The 23,310-nt window shown below is 41.6% G+C and overlaps 1 protein-coding gene across 1 annotated transcript in view; it reads right to left on the bottom strand.

Annotated features, from left to right (window-relative positions):
• ATXN10 (ataxin 10) overlaps positions 1 to 23,310 on the bottom strand; it is a 1,253,568-nt gene that overhangs the window by 1,119,075 nt on the left and 111,183 nt on the right. Inside the window, exon 2 of the mRNA XM_044087236.1 lies at positions 2,245 to 2,341. Coding sequence (XP_043943171.1) covers positions 2,245 to 2,341 — 97 coding nt within the window. The remainder of the gene's footprint in view (positions 1 to 2,244; positions 2,342 to 23,310) is intronic.

Here is a 23,310-nt window from a genome sequence, read left to right as displayed (position 1 = left end):
GCTTTCCAGCAGGTTCTAGAGCAAGTGCTAGTCACAGGGGTTCAGATTTTAGTGCTACTACTGAGAAACCAGCTAGCTCTAAGGGAAAATTTGAAGAGCAGACTTTCTGGCACCTGGAATAGTTTAACTGTAGCCTCGCAGTGCTGCACGATGTGAAAAATGTGCAAACACACGCATTTTTAAGCCAGACCGTTGAAAAGGATAGAGACCAGCCCAAAAAGGCTAATAAAATTACAATTTCAGAGCTGGAAACCACTCCTCTAGCGTTAGTTAGGCAGTACAATGCTCACCAGTCCCACTGGTAAGCAGTAGGACCTCCCTCTACCACAGCAAGGTCTGGATAGCTCTGAGCACAGAAAATAAAATCCTGAGACAAGCAAAGCCTGGGATATGGACTGGCTAGAAAAGGTGGGAAACGAGAAAATAAGATAGTATTTTTTTTTGTTGTTGTTGAAACAGGCTAAACAATGCAATAATATTGTAAATAAACACAGAAAAGGCCAACACACTTGAGAGTGTAGTCCTAAACAGTAAATGCAATTAAAACTCTACAAAATTAGCAATTTAAAACTTTTTAAATGAAGCAAGGCAAGTGCATCACCTCAGCCCTCCTTTACTAACGCTATAAACCAAAACAGGAATGACAATAGGCTATCCTCCACTCTCTTTCTTCACCTATCAAAAGCCTTTGACATGATCAACCATGAACTTCTCATTCTTTCTCTAAAGTCAATTGCCCTCAATAAGCACGCAGTCCAGTGGTTCCAGTCCTACCTGACTGGCAGACAACAGGCGGTATTATGGCAGGCAAACTGTCCAGCCAACTACCTCTCACACTTGGTGCCCTTCAAGGCTCCATACTTGGTCCACTATTTTTCTCTATTTTCATCAACAACCTTCACACTGCTATCCCCAAAGCTACCTGCATTCAATATGCAGATGATTCCACTCTGAACTGCTCAGCCACCTCCCCATCCGAATTGCAAATTTTAACCCAAAATGCATTTAATACTATTGAAAAGTGTCTCGCCAACCAACGCCTACTGCTGAACCCCAATAAAACTAAACTTCTACTCTTCACTCCCACTAGTAGATCCACCACACTTTCATTCTCTGTCACATCAAATAATGGTACCACTATCTCCCCAGATACCCACACCAAGTTTCTAGGGGTTATCATAGATAACAATCTTAAATTTGACCTACAGGTCAACAAAACCATACAGACCATCAATAAGCAGCTTGGATCACTGTATAGAAACAAGATATTTTTAATTCCACTGGCTAGAACTGCTATCGCCCAGTCACACCTACTCCTATATATGCCTCGCCTGTACACTCAAACCTCAACAAATCTGAGCTAAGTAAACTATCCCATAGCTACAACCATATTGCCAGATTCGCCACTGGCTCCACCTATAGAACCCACCACTGCCAAAACCTGAAACTAAAGTGACTAGAACTGCCCAGCTTAATTCAATTCAATCAACTCTTAATAGCACACAAAATACTATACCACCCTGAGAATACCCCCTTGATTATAAATATTATTAAGCCATATAGCAACTTGAGATACCTACGATCAGCCAACAAACTACTGGTCCAAACCCACAAAGTTAATAACTCTGCTGGTGAATCCCTATTTGCTGACTTTGTTGGCAAAACCTGGAATTCATTGCCAAGCTATATAACCCTACAATCTTCCATAAGTCTCTTCAAAAAAAACCTCAAACAGTATTTCAAAGAGAACTGGCGTTGCCCATGTACCAACCCTGATTAAGTTATAAACTGAAAGCATAATCTGTACATATCGTAATATGTAATTACTTAACCAAGCTCTGTTTCCAGTCTGATCTCTCGTACTTTTAATTGTGTCTGACCATGAAAACTGAGTCTCCCTATTTGGGAACAATACTAAACCATTGTACAAAACACCTTGTCTTATATTTTCTAATGTTATCTAAGTTCTTGTGTAAACCATGTAATGTTATCTAACTTCTTGTGTAATCTATGTAATTTTGTTATACTGGAGCTTTTCTCCCCGGGCCTCCGCTGAAAATGGACATGTATCCAGTCGGACTATCCTGGTAAACAAATGTATAATAAATAAAGCAAGTAAAAGTAATACAAGTATTGAAATTATTTTCTTCTTGTACTGTTCTAGGAAACTAGAAAGACAGCTATTACCCAAAGTTAAAATGACAGTTTAAAAAGAAATTTCAAATGCTTTAAGTATATACTTACAAGAAGAGACTGGGAAAAGCATGCTTCCAGATACAGTCCTGAGATTCTCTGTTTCCAGAAGCAGCATTACCAAGAAACTGAAGACCACATCGCAAAGCTGTGAAGAGATATGAAAAGAAAATTTATTTTACAGAAAAAGTACATAAATCACAATTAAAAACAATAAACATCACACAAAAAAGGCAATATTTGTAATACAAGAACTATGAGTCACTATGTCTGGAATCTGCCCAGAGTACTTGCCTGCAAAAATGTATCTTCACTCTTTCAGTCAAAAGCCTGTTAAATCCCAAATAGTAATTTCATTTATACATCACCATCTTATTCAACTTTTCAAATAAGGTAATACTTAACATTCACATACATTCCATTCATCAAGAACACCCTCTGAAACAGCACATTTTCTATATACATGAAAAATATCAGCCTGTGACTGCTTCACCTTTTCAGAAGACCTCAGATTTACTTCACTTTTTTGTGCCAACAATAAACAAAATGCATATCCATAGTTTAGTCGCACAACATTTGATTTCACGAATTTGATTAGCTATTACAAAATCTGGGTGTAAAACGGGCCTCTCTTATTACAGAATGATACAGAACCAGTTAGTTTCCACTGTCTGTTTCCTACGATTCAGAATATAATTATGTAAATAATTATTCATTTGTTACATCACAAAAGATGAATTAAATACAAAAACAGCCCCTATGTTTGCTAGTCTGTGGCCACAATAGAAGAGGAATAAGAATTTGACAGAATTCCTACCACTGCAGTGGTTCTCCATAAAGACAGAGACTACCATTCAGAAAGAAGCTCTGTGCAAAGAAGTTAAGGGAAGAAATGAGCAAGTATATGAGTGCAATATCAGGTGGAAGTCCAAGGGCCCTTAAGTGCAATCCTCAGAACAGAGGAAATGTAACTGCAGTAAGGGAGAATACGTCCTAACTGCAAAAACAGTGACATTATGTGAGTATTGTCCTTACTTCAACTGCTTGCAGCCTTTTACTTCTTCATATTCATCACCAGAATGGTATTCTAAGCATTTTAGTTCTCCTTTAATGTACATCCAAGCACCAACTGTCCCATGAAAGCAATTATACCCATAGCCGATTCCTCAAAGTGCATTTCAGGTTCCACAAGTTTACGGCATGAATGCTCATGCTTCTCAGTGCTTCAGTGTGGCAAGTATAAACTTAATACACACAATCTGTTTCACCTACTAATGTTGCTAACCAAGAGAATATAGGCTACAAAACTTCCACTTATCACATAAAACCAGTGCTGTGGCAGACTCTACAGTTCTGTGTGGAAGGAAGTATTCTCTGAAATTTGCTCTCTGCCAACCCAAAAACGAACGGTTTCCAATACCTTAAATGTATCATGTTAAACTAAGTCAGCATGCAGAAACGGGTCAACTCTAGCTCTGACTAAAATAACTGCTCTTCCTCATTCTACTCAACACTTGAGCTTAATCAAAAGGACAAACTCCTACAGCTTAGAGTATCCTGTCACTATAAAGTACAGTTGTGTACACTTACCATAAATGTAGATGTTAGAGTGTATTCACTGTTGCAGCCATCACACTTGGGTTAAAAGAAAAGCTGATGTAACAATGTCGGCTGCATGTTTCATACCCCTGACGCAGAAATCCCAAGACTCTGGTATTCGGGCCGACTGAGGGCTACCTGCAGGCAGATAATCCAAGTGTGATGACTGCAACTGTGAAACACAAAGAACATCTGTTGTTCTACTAGCTTTTTTTTAAATGAATGAGAAATTTTAAAAATTGTTCCTGATTTTAGGCCTTTGCAGCCCTCCCCCAGAAATCCCAAGCAAAAACGATGAGAGGTATGCTGGCAGTATCAGCTGCTGTGTAGTACATCTTTTCTGACAAATAAATGAAAATGTATAACGTCAATTAAACTTCCCACAGGGCATAAGCTTAACAATCAAACTTGTGGGCTAATGTATGAACTATCTCAGCTTTTGTTTATCCACTTGGTTAGCACACTATGACGTCCAGAGTTAACACTGAATGCAACCATTAGTATTCACCAACTACTTGTATAAAGTCAGTGACATAAAACTCTTTTTTGTTTCGTGGTTAACATAATGTTTAAAGCCACGGATAGTAATAGATAGTTGTTTAGCTTGCCTTAATTCCTCTCAACCGTCCACATTTTCACAAAATGCCCTTATTTTTGCCTTATACTTTTGGTCTATTCCTCATAAAATTTGTGTTTTTCTGGCAAAACATTGAAGAATGGAGTCACTAAATATTAAGACATTTGCTTTTTCAGTCTTCACATCCTTTAAAAAATGCAGACCAACTCAAAACATTGTTATTCTAGCAGCTTTCTAATATGAGCAATAATTAAAATCAGTCCCCAATTCTGTGCCTTTGTCCCAACAGTATTCTTGGCCTTCTTCAGATTTCTTGTCATAAAAGGTCGAGAGACATGCTTCTCATATCACTAAAATAGTGTACCACGATGATTTTAACATATAATACACATTTGCTGTTGAACCTTTTCACCTAGATAATTAAAATATTGTGTTTAAGTCAGTACCTAGCAATTTTACATTACCAAACGAAATTTTGAACAGTTTAGTACATCAGCTTCTCAGCTTAAAAAAGAAATAAAAAAAATTCTTTCATTGCATAGCTTTAAGAGGTGGAAATATGCTCTAGAGAGAAGAGGAATGAAGGTCAACAGGACTAAGACAGAATATGTGTGTGTGAATGAGAGGGAGGATAGAAGAATGGTGAAGATGCAGTGAGTAGAGTTGGCAAAGGTGGATGAGTTTAAATACTTGGGATCAACAGTTCAGAGTAATGGTGAGTGTGGAAGAGAGGTGAAGAAGAGAGTACAGGCAGGATGGAGTGGGTGGAGAAGAGTGTCAGGAGTGATTTGTGACAGACGAGTACCTGTAAGAGTGAAAGGGAAGGTCTACAAGAGGGTAGTGAGACCAGCTATGTTATATGGGTTAGAGACAGTGGCACTGACAAAAAGGCAAGAATCAGAGCTTGACCTGGCAGAGTTGAAAATGTTAAGATTTGCAATGGGTGTGACGAGGATGGACAGGATTAGGAATAAGTACATTAGAGGGTCAGCCCAGGTTGGGAGACAAAGCCAGAGGCGCAAGATTGGTTTGGACATGTGCTGAGGAGGGATGCATAGTATATTGGGAAAAGATGCTAAGGATGAAGTTGCCAGGTAACAGGAAAAGAGGAAGGCCTAAGATAAGGTTTATGGATGTGGTGAGAGAGGACATGCAGGTGGTTGGTGTGACAGAGCAAGATGCAGAGGACAGGAAGAAATGGAAACAGTTGATCCGCTGTGGCAACCCCTAACGGGAGCAGCAGAAAGAAGAAGGAGAGCATAGCTTCCTCACGGTAGGTTTTAACAGTATTGATTTATGCAAGTGCTTTTGGTTCTGGTTCTGAATCCGCTTTTGCTGTTTAACGGCTCTGGGCCAAGGGTAAGGAAGGGCATACCTTGTGGCTCAGCCTTTTTGGACATCTATTTGAACCATTTTGAGTTAGAAGGTAGACTGTAGAGAAATTGGGCTAATTGTTCACATTAAGACGCACCATAAACATGGGTGCTCTAACTCGTTAACACCTAAATGGTGTGGAATGTCACAGCACTTAGGTGCCTACTCACATCTTGCATTTCAGAGCACTTTCTAAAAAATAAATGAACAGAGATTAATTTCTCTACTGTGAGACATCCTAGATTAACAATTTTGGTGTCATTTTGTTAATACCTTCTTGCACATTCCAATATTGCCTGTTATTAGTTGGTAAGTCACTTAGTAAATAAAGCCAGACCTCAAAAAGTTCTTGACCATGAGAAGCTTACGGCTGTGAAATGGAAGTATACAAAAAGGCACTATTTGAATTTAAGTGGGTGTGATTTTATTTTATTCTTACCATGCAGACATCTGTTAAAATTTTGAATGTACAGATAAATTTAAACATGCAGACACCCAGTCAAATTATTTATTATTATTATTATTTATTTATTTCCAGTTTGATTACCGGGGAGGTCCACTGGGCCCTGGGGAACCATTTTCAGTGGAGGCCCGGGTAGAAAAGCTCCAAAAATACAAATACAAATTACAAAATATGAAAAAATATAAGTGATACATTGAGGTGACCAGTTTGTACAATAGGAACATTCATTATTACAAAATAGCCAAATACAACTTCACTAAGGTTATTCTAAAAAGGTTATAGAATTATAAAGCTGTTCTTATAGAGTAATTTGAGATAATGCATTATATAATCACATAGAAAAGAGGTTTAAGAAAATCTATTTACAGTATTTACACAAGGGGGTTCAAAGATAAATAATTGTAGGACATTTTGAGAGCAAGGGTACATTCCATGTGGGATATCAATGTGTTCTTGGATAATTTTTAGGAGGGGTAGACTATATGCACTGCCTCACCTTTTTACATTCTAGGTAGGATATCAGTGTATTCTTGTATAGTTTTAGGTAGGGTGAAGACAGGAGCATTTCCACTTAGTGGACAGATGTTTGAAAAGCTGAGTTTTGAAATTTTCAGAGTTTGATATTGTTCTTAAAGAGGAAGGGAGAGAGTTCCAAGTCTTGCCAATAGTGAAGGAGAAGAGAAGTTGGCCAGCTGGACTTTTAGGTTTATTGATAGCAATCAGGTTTTGATGTTCGGATCTGAGAGTTCTATTGGGGATGTAGGATTTCTTCCTGATGATCTACATTTGCAGAAATAATAGTAGGGGACAAATTTCTAAAACTGGGCTATTTCTTCTACTTCAGAAAATTAGACAAACACATCTTCAACAGGCTGTAAGTTTTTTCTTACATTTACTCAATGTGATTTTCATCACAAAAAACGTTCAACATCTAGTAAGAAAACACAGCACAGTACCACAATAATTCTCAGCATACTGATCCCAAACCATCATTAAATGCATTTTTTTTATTTAGTTAATGTGATAACTGTACATTTTTCAGTGCTTACCTACAATTAACGGATGGTTCATTGGTTGGGATTATTTTAGAAAATGTAATGCCATGTTAAGTTTTACTGTATGTTTAATGCAAACCAGTGGAGCAATACTGATGACAGTTGGTATATATTATTTAAGAGGTGTGAGAGAAAAAGCTACCATATTGGGGGTTGTAGGATGCTTTAAAAATAGTCAGTCAAAATATTTTTCTCACTCCGTTGAACATAGGTAACATTGCTTCCCTACCCAGCCAATGTGAATCTTTTTACGGTATCTTGGCATCACTCCCTACCCCATAAAGAGTACAGCTGTGTAAAATCTTACTGTAAGAGTAGATGCCCTTTCCTTCACTGTTGTAGTATTCTTTACCTATGGGATTTCCATCCATGGGTAGACCAAGGTCCTGCCACTATACCATTGTCTATTATTGCTTTAAGGTACGCCGAACGTCACATGTACCCTCCTGACATACTCCGGTGGGAGGGTGGTCTAATGGTTAAGGTGTTTGCCTTACAAACACAAGGTGCAGGGTTTGAGTCTCACAAGGGATAATTGGCTAGGCTTAAAATGGCTCTCAAGGGCAGCTAGCTTAGTACTAATCTATGAACCTATGTAGGGCATAAAGATGATGATCCAGACGTACCATCCTCAGAACAGATTGCCCCAGTACCAGGCTAAGGAAACCCAGGAGGTAACCAGTACATCCAGGATTGAAAAAGAACTAGGGGGATGGAGGGAGGGAGTGAATACTGCAACAGTGAAGGAAAAGACATCTACTGTTATGGTAGGATTTTACACAACTGTACTATGTCCTTCCATTCACTGTTGCAGTATTTTTCACCTATGGGAAGAGTGCCAAAGCTCAAGAAGAAACTTTGGAGGAGGAAGACGCAGACAAGCCCTCTAAGAAGCCATGAAGAATGGCCCTAGCAAAACCAGCTGTAGCTCTAGAGATACCATCCAACCTGAAGTGCTTCGTAAAAGTATGCAGGGAAGTCCAGGTAGCTGCTTCAAGAATAGAATCAGTATCCAACCCCTTGTAAAAAGCACCAGAAGAAGATACAGCTCTAGAAGAATAACCCTTCAAATAAGAAGGAAGGCTCTTACCATAAAAAGTATAACAAAAAGAAAAATATTTTCTACTTGGATAGAGCTAATCCTAAGAACCTAAGATGAAAAAAGAAACAAACAAATGATCAGATTTTTTTCTGACAGCCTTACTCTTATCTAAATAAAATCTGAGTTGTCTATGCACATCCATATGCAGCACCCTCTCACTGACAGACTGTGGAGAGGGGAAAAAGTAGGGAAATGAATAGACTGATTAAGAGACAACTCATTAACTACTTAGGCATAAAAGAAGGATTAGTGTGCAAGGGCACCCTGTCCTTATGAAACACCAAAAAAGGAGGACAAGCCGTAAGCGCCTGAAGCTCAGAAACCCTTCTCACAAAAGTAGGAGCAAATAAAAGAACGGTCTTCCAAAAAGAATGTTGCAGGGAAGCTGAAATGAAGCACCAGGCACAAAGGGAGCCTGAGTCAACTTATCCAAAACAAAATTAAGATCCCAGGGAGGAGGAACAAGCTTGCTGGGAGGTCTTATATTAAGGAAATGTTTGCCCTCAAATCTAGAAGTTAAAGAAGGTGATAAAGGCAGACAAGCAGAGATAGCTGATTAAGTGGGCCTTAACAGAAGAACAGGTCCAGGTTACGAGAGAGATACACCAAACAGAAAATGTCTTCCATTTGCCAAGTAGGATTTGCTAGTGGTGGGCTTCCTGGCCTCCTGCAGGACCATCAGCATGTCCTCAGAAAAAAGGTGTCTATGTGGAATCAAAAATCCCATCACCCACAGTGTCAGTTGAAGAGTGGATAGGTGGGGTTGGATGAGAAATCCATTGCCTTGCATGAGTAGATCCACCCTGTGAGGTAACTTCTGAAGATTGTCCTTAGCTAAATGTAGAATAGGAGGGAATGAATACTGTCAGAGCCAAAAGGGAGTCACCAACAAGATTCTGGGAGCATCCTATTGAATTTTGAACAGGACTTTTGTAATGAGAGAAAGGGGAGGGAAAGCATAAAGAAACATTCCCTTCCAAGAAAAAGACAGAATGTCCACCTTCCACACCAGAAGACCTCTGACTCTGGCACAAAATAGAAGTAATTGCCTGCTCACAGGGGAGGCAAACAGATCAACTTGAAGAGCACCTCACTGTTGGACAATTTCCAGAAACACATCCCTGTGAAGCATCCATCCATGGGATTGAGTTAAGGACCTGCTCAGAGCATCTTGCCACAATGTTTTGGCTTGAAGGGATGTAAGCTGCCCAAAGAGTCACTTAATAATTAACAGCAAAATCCCACACCAGGACTGCCATCTGGCAAAGAAGGTAGCATTTTTTCCGCCCTACAGCAAAATCCCACACCAGGACTGCCATCCGGCAAAGAAGGTAGCATTTTTTTCCGCCCTGTTTGTTTATATAATACATCATTGTGGTATTCTCTGTAAATACCTTTGGAGGCCCTGGAGAGAACAGAGGATGAAAAGCCTGAAGAGCCAGCATAAAAGCTCTCATCTCTTTGACACTGATGTGCTCCTTCTGCTGAAGGGTGTCCACACCTCCTGTACATTTAGGGAGCCAAAAGCTGCTCCCCATCCCACGTCTGAAGCATCTGTGAACAGCTCCTGAGAGGGAAGAGGGGGATGAAAAGGGAGGCATGGATTTAGAGACAACTGCTGAATCCACCAGTGAAGTCCCTTCTTGAGACAAGGAAGAAGTGGAACTACAAAATCTAGAGGATGTGTATGTTGAAGCCACACTGACATCAGAAACCAGTGGAACTTTCTCATGTGGAGTTTGGCCAGAAGGAACAATGGAATGGAGGATGCCATGAAAAGTACAGTTTTGTACCTACCATAAATGTAGATGTCCGATAGATATGCAACTGCAGTCATAACATATGGGTTGTCCTGCCTCAGGCAGCCCTCGGTCGGCCGAATTCCAAAGTCTGGGTCCGGCGTCGGCTGGTGTCACCTCCTCTCCGACGTCACAACGGCTGGAGTATAAAGGCATCGGCCGACGCCATCTTCTTCAGTGTTTCTTGCCCCAGATGCCAGGTGCCCTCTTAGGAAGGCTAAATTTGGTAAATGGATAAAAATAATCCCAAACATGCACAACAGTAATAAACAGATACACCATAGGAGATGCCCCCAGCTGAAGGGAAAAGGGGTAGGGACCCAAAAAGAAGGATACAGAGGGGTAGGAGGGTGGGAAAATCCAACTGCAGTTGCATATCTATCGGACATCTACATTTATGGTAGGTACAAAACTGTACTATGTCCTTCAAGAATGCAACTGCAATCATAACATATGGGTTGAATACCATAGCCAAGCTGGGGGTGGATGGAACTCCGATAAGGATGGTGTAGCTAAAATCCCCTGCAGGACTGCTGAAGCAAAGCCTGCTCGGGATCTGGAGTATAAGGGCAGGTGGTAGTGCTTGGTAAATGTATGCACGGAGCTCCATGTAGCAGCCTCTAAAATGTCCTTTGTTGCCACTCCTCTTAGGAAAGCTGTGGAAGTGGCTATAGCTCTGGTGGAATGTGGCCTAATATTGGCTGGCACACCTTTTCCATGAAAAGAATAGCAAAATCTGATGCAATGTCCAATCCATTTTGAAATTGTTTGTTTGGAGATTGCTTTTCCTTGTACTCCAGCAGCATAGGCTACGAACAGCTGGTCAGACTTTCTGGTGGCCTTAGTTCTGTCCAAGTAGTAGCGTAGTTGTCTGTGTATGTCCAAAGTATGTAGTAGTCCCCCCCCCCCTATTTTGAGGATTGGGGAAGAATGTAGGTAGATGAATAGCTTGATTTAGAGACACCCTGGAAATAACTTTTGGCATGAATGTAGGATTGGTTCTTAGAGAGACTCTGTCTTGATGAAAAATGAGGAAGGGGGGCACTGCCATGAGTGCCTGTATCTCCGAAACTCTTCTTGCAGAAGTGACTGCCAATAAGAAGGCCGTCTTCCATGATAGAAATTGCATTTCTGAGGTTGCTGCTGGCTCAAATGGAGGAATAGTTAGTTTTTCCACATGTAGTTGAGGTCCTATGCAGGTACTGGCTGTTTTCTGAGAGGTTTGATATTCTTTATTCCTCTTAGAAACTGTCTTAGCAGAGGATGCAAAAACACTGGAGGGTCACAGTTGTATTTTGCTGAGATTGTTGAGGCATGAATCTTTATTGAGGAGTATGAGAGCCCAATATGAAATAGTTCTGCCAAGTATTCTAATATCTGAGGTATACTCAGTAATGCTGTGTCCTGACCCCTTTTGGCATTCCAGATGCTGAATCTCTTCCACTTGGCTGAATAGGTTTTTCTGGTGGAAGGTCTGGGTGCTTCCAGCAAGATCTCTTGAACAGATTTGGAAAGAGAGTTAGGTGTTGAAGTCATGGTAGCCTCCAGGCTGTCAGATGCAAAGTTTTCAGGTCTTGATGTACAGTCCTGTAATTGTGTTGCGTTAGGAGCAGGGGCCATAGGGTCAGAGGCCATGGTTTGGTCCGAGTTATGGTCAATAGCAATGGGTACCAGTGTTGCCTTGGCCAGTCTGGAGCTATCAAGATGCCTGTTGGTTGTTCTGCTTTGATCTTCAGTATCACCTTGGTCAGCAGAGGCAGGTGAGGGAATGCATACATTTTTGGAGAATTCCAGCTGAAGGAGAGAGCATCCGTTTTCCAAGCTAGAGGGTGGTGAGTCCTTGTGCAGAACTTTTCCAGGTGATGATTTAAGTGGGAAGCAAAAAGATCTATGTCCGGTCTTCCCCATATCCTTGTCAGTTGAGAGAAAATGTGAGGGTGCAGCATCCATTCGTGTGGATCCATGAAATTTCTGCTCAGACTGTCCGCCAGTACATTGTCCTTGCCTGGTACAAACTGGGAATGTAAATGTATCTTCAGGCTCAGGGATTTTTCCCAGAGAAGCATTGTTAGTCTGCAGAGGGGATAAGAATGAGTGCCTCCCTGCTTGTTTATGTACCACATGACAGTGGTGTTGTCTGTCCTTATTAGCAAATGTCCTTCTTGTAGTGATTTTTCGAAAGTCTAGATGGCACGTATCACAGCCAACATCTCCTTTTGGTTTATGTGCAGATGTCTTTCCTTTGGCGTCCAAAGACCTTGAATGCATCTGCCCTCCATGTGCGCCCCCCATCCATGGTCTGAGGCGTCTGTTGTAATCATTTGGCCTGCTTGAGGTCTGTTGAAAGACATGCCTTTGTTTAGTTGACTGGCTTGCGCCCACCATAGAAATTCCTTCTGCAGACATGGAATAAGTGGGATTATGTCCTCTAGGCTGTTGTTGTGTTGAGACCATAAGTTTTTTAAATACTATTGCAGCTTTCTCATATGAAGTCTTGCCAAAGGTATCAGAAGGATGCAAGATGCCATGAAACCCAGGGCCTGCGGGATTTTCCTTGCAGTCAGCTGGGAAAGCTTTGCTAGGCCTTTGAAGTACTCTGGTAAATGCTGCTGTTTTTCCTCTGTGAGGTAGGCCATTTGGGTTTCCGTGTCCAGTTTGGCTCCTAGGAATGTAATCTGTTGGGATGGTAGTAAGTTTGACTTCTGAATGTTGACTGTGTATCCCAAGGCCTGTAGTAGATGCATGACATAGTCCAAATTCCCTTTTAAGGTTTGTTTGTGGTCTGCTTGTATGAGGCAGTCGTCCAAGTAGGGGTATATTTGAATCCCCTGCTGTCTGCAGTGTGCCACTACTGATGCCAGGCATTTCGTGAACACTCTGGGCGCAGTAGATAAGCCAAACGGCAATGCTGAGAATTGATAATGCTCTGTCCCTGCAAGAAATCTGAGGTATCTTCTGCAGCTTTGTCTGATTGGGACATGCAGGTATGCCTCCTTGAGGTCCAGAGTGACCAGCCAAGACCCCTTGCCCAACATGGGAAGAAGTTGCTGCAACGTCAGCATTTTGAACTTTGGCACAATGAGGAAAGTGTTTAGATTTGACAAGCCCAGTATGGGTCTCCATTTGTTTTCTTTTCTTGGAACAAGGAACAGTCTTGAATAAAATCCCTGGCCTTGCTCCTGAGGAGGAACCCTTTCTATCGCTTTTATACTTAATAGCTTGTAAACTTGAGTGAGTGCCTCTGCCCTTTGATGATGTGGCAGGTTTGGCATGCCTTGTCTTATTGGTAATGTATGGAAGTGGAATCTGTAACCTTTGTCTATCAAATCCAGAATCCAATTGTCTTTGGTTAAGATATGCCAGTTTTGTGAGAATAAGGCTAATTTTCCGCCCAAAGGTGCTTCTCTTTGAACCTTTGTAGGCGGTAATGAAAGTGAAGTCATTGTGATTGTCCTTGTGGTGCAGCTGAACTGTCTGCGCCACTTCTTTGATTTGGAGGTTGCCATTGGCGGCCCCTGTAAGATCCTCGGTATTGCCCTCTACCTCGGGCACGCCTGCTTTTTTCCCTTTGAAACTTGTCAGAGCCGGGAAGGACCAATTCTTTGAGGGCCAGTTTCTGCTGAATCTGGGTGGCTGAACCTGAAGGAAATCCTTGACTGTCTGTACTGACTTTGCTTTTTCCTCTATGGATTTCAATACATCTTGTGCAGTAGCACCAAAAAGCTTTTGTTTTTCCAAAGGTGCATCCAGTAACTTTACTTTAACATGGTCAGGCAAAGACTGATCCTTCAACCAAGCATGTCTATGTATCACAGCCCCAGTCATAGCTGCCCTACATGAAGCCTCCAGTGCATCATAACCACACTGCAGAAATGGTTATTAGCCTGCTGAGTGTTATGTATATGATCCTGCAGTGCCTTTTTATCAATAGGCTCAGGAGAGGCTAACTTTTTCTGTAAATCATCCAGGAGAAAATCTTGGTACTGAAACATGTGAAAAAGGCAGTTAAGAGAGCTCATGGCTAGGGTAGTAGAGGTATATACTTTTTTACCCCATATCTCTAGGGACCTTGCTTCTCTGTCAGCTGGCAGTGGGTTTTTGGCAGAGGAGGAAGCCACTCCCTTGGGGCCCTGTGAAATAGTTTCTAGATCCACAGAGTGGGCCTTAAAAAGGTGCTTGTGAGTGTCAGGGACCCTATAATATCTGTCCAGCTTGACAGGAGCAGGAGGAAGAGAATCAGGGTTGGCAGTGGAGTCAGAGAAAACATCATCCAAAACATCCATAACTGGAGGGATAGCCAAAGGTCTGTGCTGGGGAAGCTTGAGGAAAGTACGAAGCCTTTTCCTGGAGTCAGAGAATTCCTGACCCTGCCATTGAAAATGTTCCCTCATGGAATGCAGGACTTCCCCAAATGAGAAATCCTCTGGAGGGGAGGCAGAGGGAATTGATTCCTCAGCATCAGAGTCCTCATAGGCCTGGAAGGGTTCTTCTTGAGTATCAGAATGCTCAGAATCCCCAGAGGCTTCATCCGAGGAGAGGTCGTCCGCCTGCTCTGTTCGAGGCCTTTTCTCTGCAGGAGGCTGAGAACCCCTGTCCGGATGAGGCTGAGACCCCCTGATAAGGGAAATAAGATCTGCAGCCAGAGACATGATCTGCTTATCAGATGAAGGGGCCTGGGCAGGTTTAGGATGGGCCTTGGCCTGACTGGCGGCCTTAGCACATGCAAAGACCTTGATGGACATGGATACAGGAGGCCTAGCAACCCCACGTGCAGGCATTACCTTGTCCACAGGAATGGTGTCGGGTAGATCCAGAACTTCGGTTTCCAGAGGAAAATCAACAACCGGCACCGGAGAGATCTCCGAGACCGAAGGTCGTGTTAACGCTGTATCGTCGGCCTGGAGCGGTAGATTTACCACTTCCGAAGGGACCGGAGTGCTAGCAGAGGGTTTAGGAGTAACATCGGTAGTGGACGCGGGCCGAGGATGGCGGTCCCGGTCCTTGCGTTTTTTAGCAGATTGGGTTGTCGGTTGATCTGACGGCATGATATACGCAAAAGATTCACCGAAAAAATCCTTGGCGAATTCTGCCCGGCGCCTGAGAGTGCGCTTATTAAAGCAAGCACAGGCCGAGACGTCGTGGTCTGGGCCCAGGCAAGGAAGGCAGAGAGAATGGAAGTCCTTATGAGGTATTTGTTTACCACAAGACAAACAATTATTAACTTTCTCAATTTGTTCTGACATCGGCTGAGGCAAGAATAAATGTTCCCCAACGGGGTACTTAGCTTTTAGATGACTTCGGTACTGAAAACACAGGAGCTGACCGACCGGCACTTGCGAACTGCTTCTACTTTGGGCACTGCGCGGCAAGAAAGACTGAAGAAGATGGCGTCGGCCGATGCCTTTATACTCCAGCCGTTGTGACGTCAGAGAGGAGGCGACACCAGCCAACGCCGGACCCAGACTTTGGAATTCGGCCGACCGAGGGCTGCCTGAGGCAGGACAACCCATATGTTATGACTGCAGTTGCATTCTTGAAGGACATCACAGAGCTCTCAGAAACTCCATGACTATAATGGAGGTCAGAAGAGGAAGAAGACTTTGAAAGAAGGAAATGAGAGTTAAGGCATTTGGAAGAGGCAGGGATGCCAGCACATGCACCGTCTGAATACTGCAACCCAGAAAGACATGATCCTGAGAAGGAGTCAGAGAAGACTTTTTGAAACTTATTGTGAACCCTGGACTCTGAAGAAGGGGAATGGTAAAATGAACATTTTGCAACAAGATATCCGGAGAAGATGTCTGAATCAGCAGAACATCCAAGTAAGGAGATATTTGGATCCTCTGAAGCCTGCAAAAAGCAATCACAGAAGCAAGCCATTTGGTGAATACCCCTGAGGCAGTAGAAAGGCCAACGGGCAAAGCAGAGAACTGAAAATGCCAGGAAGCAACAGAGAAATGCAAAAACGTCCTGAAAAGACGATGTATCAGAATATGGAGATAAGCATCCTTGAGATCCAGAGACACCATATAGGCCTGAGAGAGCAAGAGAGGAAAAGTACAGTTTTGTACCTACCATAAATGTAGATGTTAGAGTGTTCACCCTGCTGCAGTCATCACACTTGGGGTTATCCTGCCGTCAGGCGGTCCCGCAGTCGGCCCGAGTTCCAAAGTCTTGGTCTGGCGTCGGTTGCTGTCGCTTCTTCCCTGACATCAGTGCGCCAAGGGTATATAAGAGGCATCCGACGCCATTTTCTTCAGTTTTTTTTGCCCCAGATGTCAGGTGCCCCCAATAGGTAGGCAATATATATATATACAAAACAAAATGAAAACGGCTCGAACTTTGGATGCCAAGAAAGACAACGAAGTAAATGTATTTAGCGCTTTCTTCCACTTTATTCATAACATGGACTTCCTCAGAAAAACGGGAACTCTCCCATGTTCCCGTTTTTATACATTGCAGGATATGATGTCATATTAACCACACACATTTAGTGTTTGTCCCAATAATCAATATTTAACACTGAAATTTGAAATTCTTTCAGTAATTTATATATTTTTTGATACACTATAATGTGGAAATTGTCTCCATACTAAAAATATACAAAAAAATGATTTTGTTTGTAAAAAGTATATCTATATATATGTATACATAAATACAACTGTAAAAATATGTAATACCTGAACAATTAAAAATACACGTGGATGTGCACAATAACCCAAAGTCCAACTCACACCCTCACACACACACACATCCTCCCACGAACTTACTCACAAACATACACACTAATACAAACACACACACACACACACACACACACATCCACCCCCCCACACACACACACACCACACAATTAATATAAACTCTAAATATGCAATAATGATGTTGCCAAACTGGTAAAAATGTGTATAGCAATATTCACTATAAAGAGACATTCTCTCAAATGTAATCTAACCATTAATTTGACATCAATCGAACTTCATTAGATGTCAATGTAGATTGCCTTTCTCATAAAATACATTCAACTTAAAAAATCTCTAATATTATGTGCTTAGTGAAAACCTTGTTATCTATTTAATAGAAAACATTTGATGTTAATTGAATCATTTAATCCAGGCAAAGTGTCAGCGCCTAATATCAACTGCCATAGTGTTTCTTTCTGTTCTAGTTTGTTATTTATATCACCCTTTAACACTCCTTTTTCAAGTCTATCCAAAACAAAAAATTCAAACTTTTTAAAATCTGTGCAAACCAAAGCATGTCTTGCTAATGAATTGTTTGTGTCTTTGTTTTTTATGGCTAAAGTGTGCTCATAAATGCGTCTTTTTAGACATCTTATTGTTTTACCGACATAATAATTTTCACACGTGACACATGTAGCTATATATACCACATGGTCACTGTTACAGTTGTTGTATTCTCTAGCCCAAAAAGTTCTATTCAGATGTTTCAAAGTCACAAAAGACGTATTCGTGATATATCTACACTGTTTGCAATCTTTACATGAGAAAGTTCCCTTTTTGTTACTTACTATTCTAGTCTGAGTCTCTCTATTGTGACTTTTGTACTCTAGCATCTTCTTCACATTCACCATGTTTTTATAGGTGAATGTTGGTTTTGTACCTAAAACTGTCATAAGCTCCCTATTTCCCAAAATGATCGTCCAGTTTGTCTCTATAACACTCCTAATATGCAACATCTCATTACACATAGGTAGTGGAAACATTGTGTTCCATTCTTTTGTGTCTGAGTCATTTCCATTATCTATGTTATTAACTGCCAAAAATTCATTCCTTTTAAATAAAAGAATTCTTATGTCTATATGAATTATGTCGGTAAAACAATAAGATGTCTAAAAAGACGCATTTATGAGCACACTTTAGCCATAAAAAACAAAGACACAAACAATTCATTAGCAAGACATGCTTTGGTTTGCACAGATTTTAAAAAGTTTGAATTTTTTGTTTTGGATAGACTTGAAAAAGGAGTGTTAAAGGGTGATATAAATAACAAACTAGAACAGAAAGAAACACTATGGCAGTTGATATTAGGCGCTGACACTTTGCCTGGATTAAATGATTCAATTAACATCAAATGTTTTCTATTAAATAGATAACAAGGTTTTCACTAAGCACATATTAGAGATTTTTTAAGTTGAATGTATTTTATGAGAAAGGCAATCTACATTGACATCTAATGAAGTTCGATTGATGTCAAATTAATGGTTAGATTACATTTGAGAGAATGTCTCTTTATAGTGAATATTGCTATACACATTTTTACCAGTTTGGCAACATCATTATTGCATATTTAGAGTTTATATTAATTGTGTGGTGTGTGTGGGTGTGTGTGGGGGTGTGTGTGTGTGTGTGTGTGTGTGTGTGTGTGTGTGTGTGTGTGTGTGTGTGTGTGTTTGTATTAGTGTGTATGTTTGTGAGTAAGTTCGTGGGAGGATGTGTGTGTGTGTGAGGGTGTGAGTTGGACTTTGGGTTATTGTGCACATCCACGTGTATTTTTAATTGTTCAGGTATTACATATTTTTACAGTTGTATTTATGTATACATATATATAGATATACTTTTTACAAACAAAATCATTTTTTTGTATATTTTTAGTATGGAGACAATTTCCACATTATAGTGTATCAAAAAATATATAAATTACTGAAAGAATTTCAAATTTCAGTGTTAAATATTGATTATTGGGACAAACACTAAATGTGTGTGGTTAATATGACATCATATCCTGCAATGTATAAAAACGGGAACATGGGAGAGTTCCCGTTTTTCTGAGGAAGTCCATGTTATGAATAAAGTGGAAGAAAGCGCTAAATACATTTACTTCGTTGTCTTTCTTGGCATCCAAAGTTCGAGCCGTTTTCATTTTGTTTTGTGGTTATTGGTTTTCTGGCTAGTCCGGAGTTGCTATCCAATACATATATATATTGCTATATAAAAATAAAACAATGCCTTCAGGCACAAGCAAATACACCACAGAGGTTGTATAGGATAGAATGGTATAGATAAGTCCAGCTAGCTCAGAGAGAATGGAGGGAGGGTAACCTGGACTGCAGCAGGGTGAACACTCGAACATCTACATTTATGGTAGGTACAAAACTGTACTATGTTCATCATGTTACCCTGCTGCAGTCATCAAACTTGGGTTGAATCCCAAAGCTAAGGATGGGTGGTGGAGTTAAACAGGGTTAGAAGAAGCTAGTAGGCCCTGCAAAACTGCAGTGGCAAAACCAGCTCTAGTCTTAGAATATAGAGGTAAGTGATAGTGTTTGGTGAAGGTGTGCACTGAACTCCAAGTTGCAGCTTCCGGAATATCCTTGGTTGGCACCCCCCTGAGAAAGGCTGCTGATGTAGCTGTAGCCCTGGTGGAGTGGGACCTAATGTTAGCAGGTACCGGTTTCCCATGATGCGTGTAGCAGAAACATATGTCCTATCCATTTTGAAATGGTCTGTTTTGAGATAGCTTTTCCTTGTGATCCTGCAGCACGGGCTACAAAGAGCTGGTCAGATTTTCTGAAAGCCTTAGTTTTATCTAAGTAGTAACGTAATTGCCTGTGAATGTCCAAAGAGTGCAGGAGTCTTTCTCCTTTGTTCTAGGGATTTGGGAAAAAGGTGGGCAAATGAATGGTTTGGTTTAGGGCCACACTGGATACCACCTTTGGCATAAAGGAAGGGTTAGTTCGTAGAGAGACTCTGTCTTGATGAAAAATGAGGAAAGGCTCCACTGCCATTAGCGCCTGCAGCTGAGACTCTTCTAGCTGAAGTTATTGCTAGTAGCAGGGCAGTTTTCCATGAAAGAAATTTTAAATCAGCTGAAAAAACTGGTTCTAAAGGCGGCAGTGTAAGCTTTTCCAGAGCAAAGCTGAGATCCCAAGTAGGTGTTGGTGCTCTCCTGGGCGGTCTTATGTTCTTAGCCCCTCTGAGGTACTGTCTTAGGAGTGGATGTGAAAATAAAGGAGGATCCGTGGCATGGATCTTAATAGATGAAAAGGAAAGTCCTTTGTGCAACATCTCAGTTAAATATTGTAGAATCTGAGGAATGTTTGGATCAAGGGGATTTTGGCCTTTAGCCTGGTTCCAGACGCGAAATCTTTTCCATTTGTCTGAATTGGTTTTCCTGGTGCTGGGCCTCCTGGCCTCCAGAATGACATCCATAACAGCTCTGGATAGAGGTGTTGGCTGGTTGTTTAGGTAATTTGCCCTGCAGCCAGGTTTAAAGTCTTGAGCTGGCTGTGTAGAATCGGATTGTCTTGCTGGGTGAGCAGGTGAGGAATTTGTGGTAAAATCCATGGTGGGCCGTGGGCCATGTTCCTTAGAATTGGATACCAGTGCTGGCGTGGCCAGTCTGGTGCAATGAGTATAATCTGTGGCCTCTCTAATCTGACTTTCAGCAGTACCTTTGCTAGAAGAGGCAGTGGAGGAAAGGCATACACTGTTAATGTTTTCCAACTGAATGAGAGGGCGTCCACTTTCCAAGCTTGTGGGTGGAATGTCCTTGTGCAAAATTTTTGAAGTTGGTAGTTTTGGGGGTTGGCAAACAGATCTATGTCTGGGCGTCCCCATTTTTGAGTTATCATTGCAAATACTTGTGGATTTAGTTTCCACTCGTGGGGATTCATGATGTTTCTGCTTAGGTAGTCTGCCAATGTGTTTTTCTTTCCTGGCAGGAATTGTGCTTGTAGTTGAACTTGGTAAGACAGTGCTGTGTTCCACAAGGTCATTGCTTGCCTGCATAGAGAGTAGGAATGTGTGCCCCCTTGCTTGTTTATGTACCATACTACTGTGGTATTGTCTGTCTTTATTATTAGTTGTCCTGGGTGTAAGAGAGGCCTTTGAAAGCTGTTAGAGCATTTCTGTACTGCTAGCATTTCTTTTTGATTGATATGCAGATGCCTTTGATCTGTAGTCCATTTGCCCTGAATGCACTGTCCTGCCATGTGTGCTCCCCAGGCATAGTCCGATGCATCTGTTGTCATAGTTTGCCTGGCTGTGGGTAAGGTGAAAGGCTGACCCTTGTTAAAGTGACATGCCTGTGCCCACCATAGAAACTCCTGTTGAAGGCAGGAAATGAGTGGTATCATTGTTTCCAAGCTGTGGCTGTGCTGAGTCCATATGCTTTTCAGGTACCACTGTAATTTCCTCATATGCAGTTTTGCAAATGGTATTAGTAGTATGCAAGATGCCATGAATCCTAAGGCCTGCAGAATTTTTCTTGCAGGGAGTTAGGTCTTTGTTGCCATTATTTTGAAGTATTGAGTCAGCTGTTGTTGCTTGTCTGGCGTGAGATAAGCCATCTGGGCCATTGTATTCAAGCTGGCACCCAGGAATATTATGTTTTGTGAGGGCACTAGTTTTGTTTTCGTTTACTGTGTACCCTGGGCAACTTAGAAGGTGTTTGACAAATGCCAGACGCTTTAAAAGAATGTCCTTGCTTTCTGCTTGAATAAGGCAGTCATCCAGGTATGGGTATATTTGAATTCCTCTTTGTCTGCAGTATGCAATTACTGGTGCCAGGCATTTTGTGAAGACCCTGGGTGCAGTAGATAAGCCAAAGGGCAGTGCAGAGAATTGATAATGGGTTGAACCTGCAATGAAGCGGAGGTATCTTCTGCAATTTCGTCTGATAGGGACATGCAAGTATGCCTCCTTGAGGTCTAACGTTACTAACCAAGTATTCTTGCCCAGCATGGGAAGAAGCTGCTGTAGTGTTAGCATCTTGAATTTTGGTACTTGCAGATAGGTGTTCAGAATTGAAAGATCAAGAATGGGTCTCCATGCTTTGTCCTTTCTTGGTACTAGAAAGAGTCTTGTTGAATGGCTCTCATGTCCATGAGAGCTGTAATTTGTTTTTGTGCCTCTGCCCATTGATTTGGTGGCAGGTTTGGCATTCATTTTATCCTTGGCAAGGTATGAAAGTGGAATCTGTATCCTTGTGAGACAATGTTTAGGACCCATTTGTCTTTTGTGATGATGTGCCAGTTGTCTGCAAAAAGTGCCAATTTTCCTCCCAAGGGAGATGCCAAGAGAGATTTGCTTGGTAGCTTGAGGGTTGAGTCATTGTGTTTGTCTTCTGCTAGCTTGGGGCCTGTCTTCTCCTTTCTGGGTAGCAGTACCCCATTGGCGAGGTTTGTAAGGGCCTTGTGACTGACCTCTGCCCCTTCGGCATCTGTATTTGTCCCTTTGTGATCTGTCAGTAGTTGGAAAGGGCCATTTTTTTGTTGGCCAATTTATGCTGAAACGAGGGGGTTGTACCTGTAAAACATCCTTGACAGTCTGCATAGACTTTGCCTTATCCTCCATTTTCTTTAAAACCTCTTCTGCTTTGACACCAAATAATACATCCTGCTGTAAAGATGCATCCAATAATTTTGCTTTAACAAGATCAGGTAGGGTTTTGTTCTTTTAACCAAGCATGCCTATGTATGACAGACCCAGTAACAGCTGCTCAACAGGAAGCTTCCAATGAATCAAATCCACATTGTAAAGTATGTTTGCCCACCTGTTCAGCTGCATGCAACAGATCCTGCATTTCCTTGAATTCAGACTGTTCAAAATGTGTGCTCATTTTTTGTTTTAATTGAGACATTAGGAATTGCTGATATTTCAGCATGTGAAACTGACAATTTAATGCTCTCATAGCCAGAGTAGCTGAGGTGTATATCTTCTCTCCCCATCTATTCTAGGGCTCTGGAATCCCTTTCAGAGGGCACAGGATTTTTAGCCATAGAAGCTTTAGCCCCTTTGGGACCCTGGGAAATTGTTTCTGGGTCAGACACAGGGCTTTTATAAAGGAATTTGTGTGAGTCAGGTACTCTGTAGTATCTGTCTGGTTTGGCTGGAGCAGGAGGCAGAGAGTCTGGATTTAGACTAGACTCCAAGTAAACATCATCCACAATGTCTAAAACTGAAGGGATAGCAAGTGGTCTGTGCTGGGGTAGTAAAAGGAACTCTCTGAGCCTTTTCTTAGAATCAGAGTAGTCCTGGCCTTCCCAGTGGAAATGTTCCCTCATGGTATGTAATGTTTCCCCAAAGGAGTAGTCTTCAGGGGGAGATGCTGAGGGAATAGTCTCTTCAGCATCAGAGTCTTCATAAGGGGGGAAACGCGTAATCCTGTTCCTCAGAAGAATCTGA

The sequence above is a fragment of the Protopterus annectens genome, chromosome 11.part0, assembly GCF_019279795.1.
Source record: "Protopterus annectens isolate FY-2018-M chromosome 11.part0, PAN1.0, whole genome shotgun sequence".
NCBI classification, from domain to species: Eukaryota; Metazoa; Chordata; order Ceratodontiformes; family Protopteridae; genus Protopterus; species Protopterus annectens.
The sequence above is the reverse complement of the archived record's forward strand: the minus strand, read 5'-3'. Positions and strand labels throughout refer to the sequence as shown.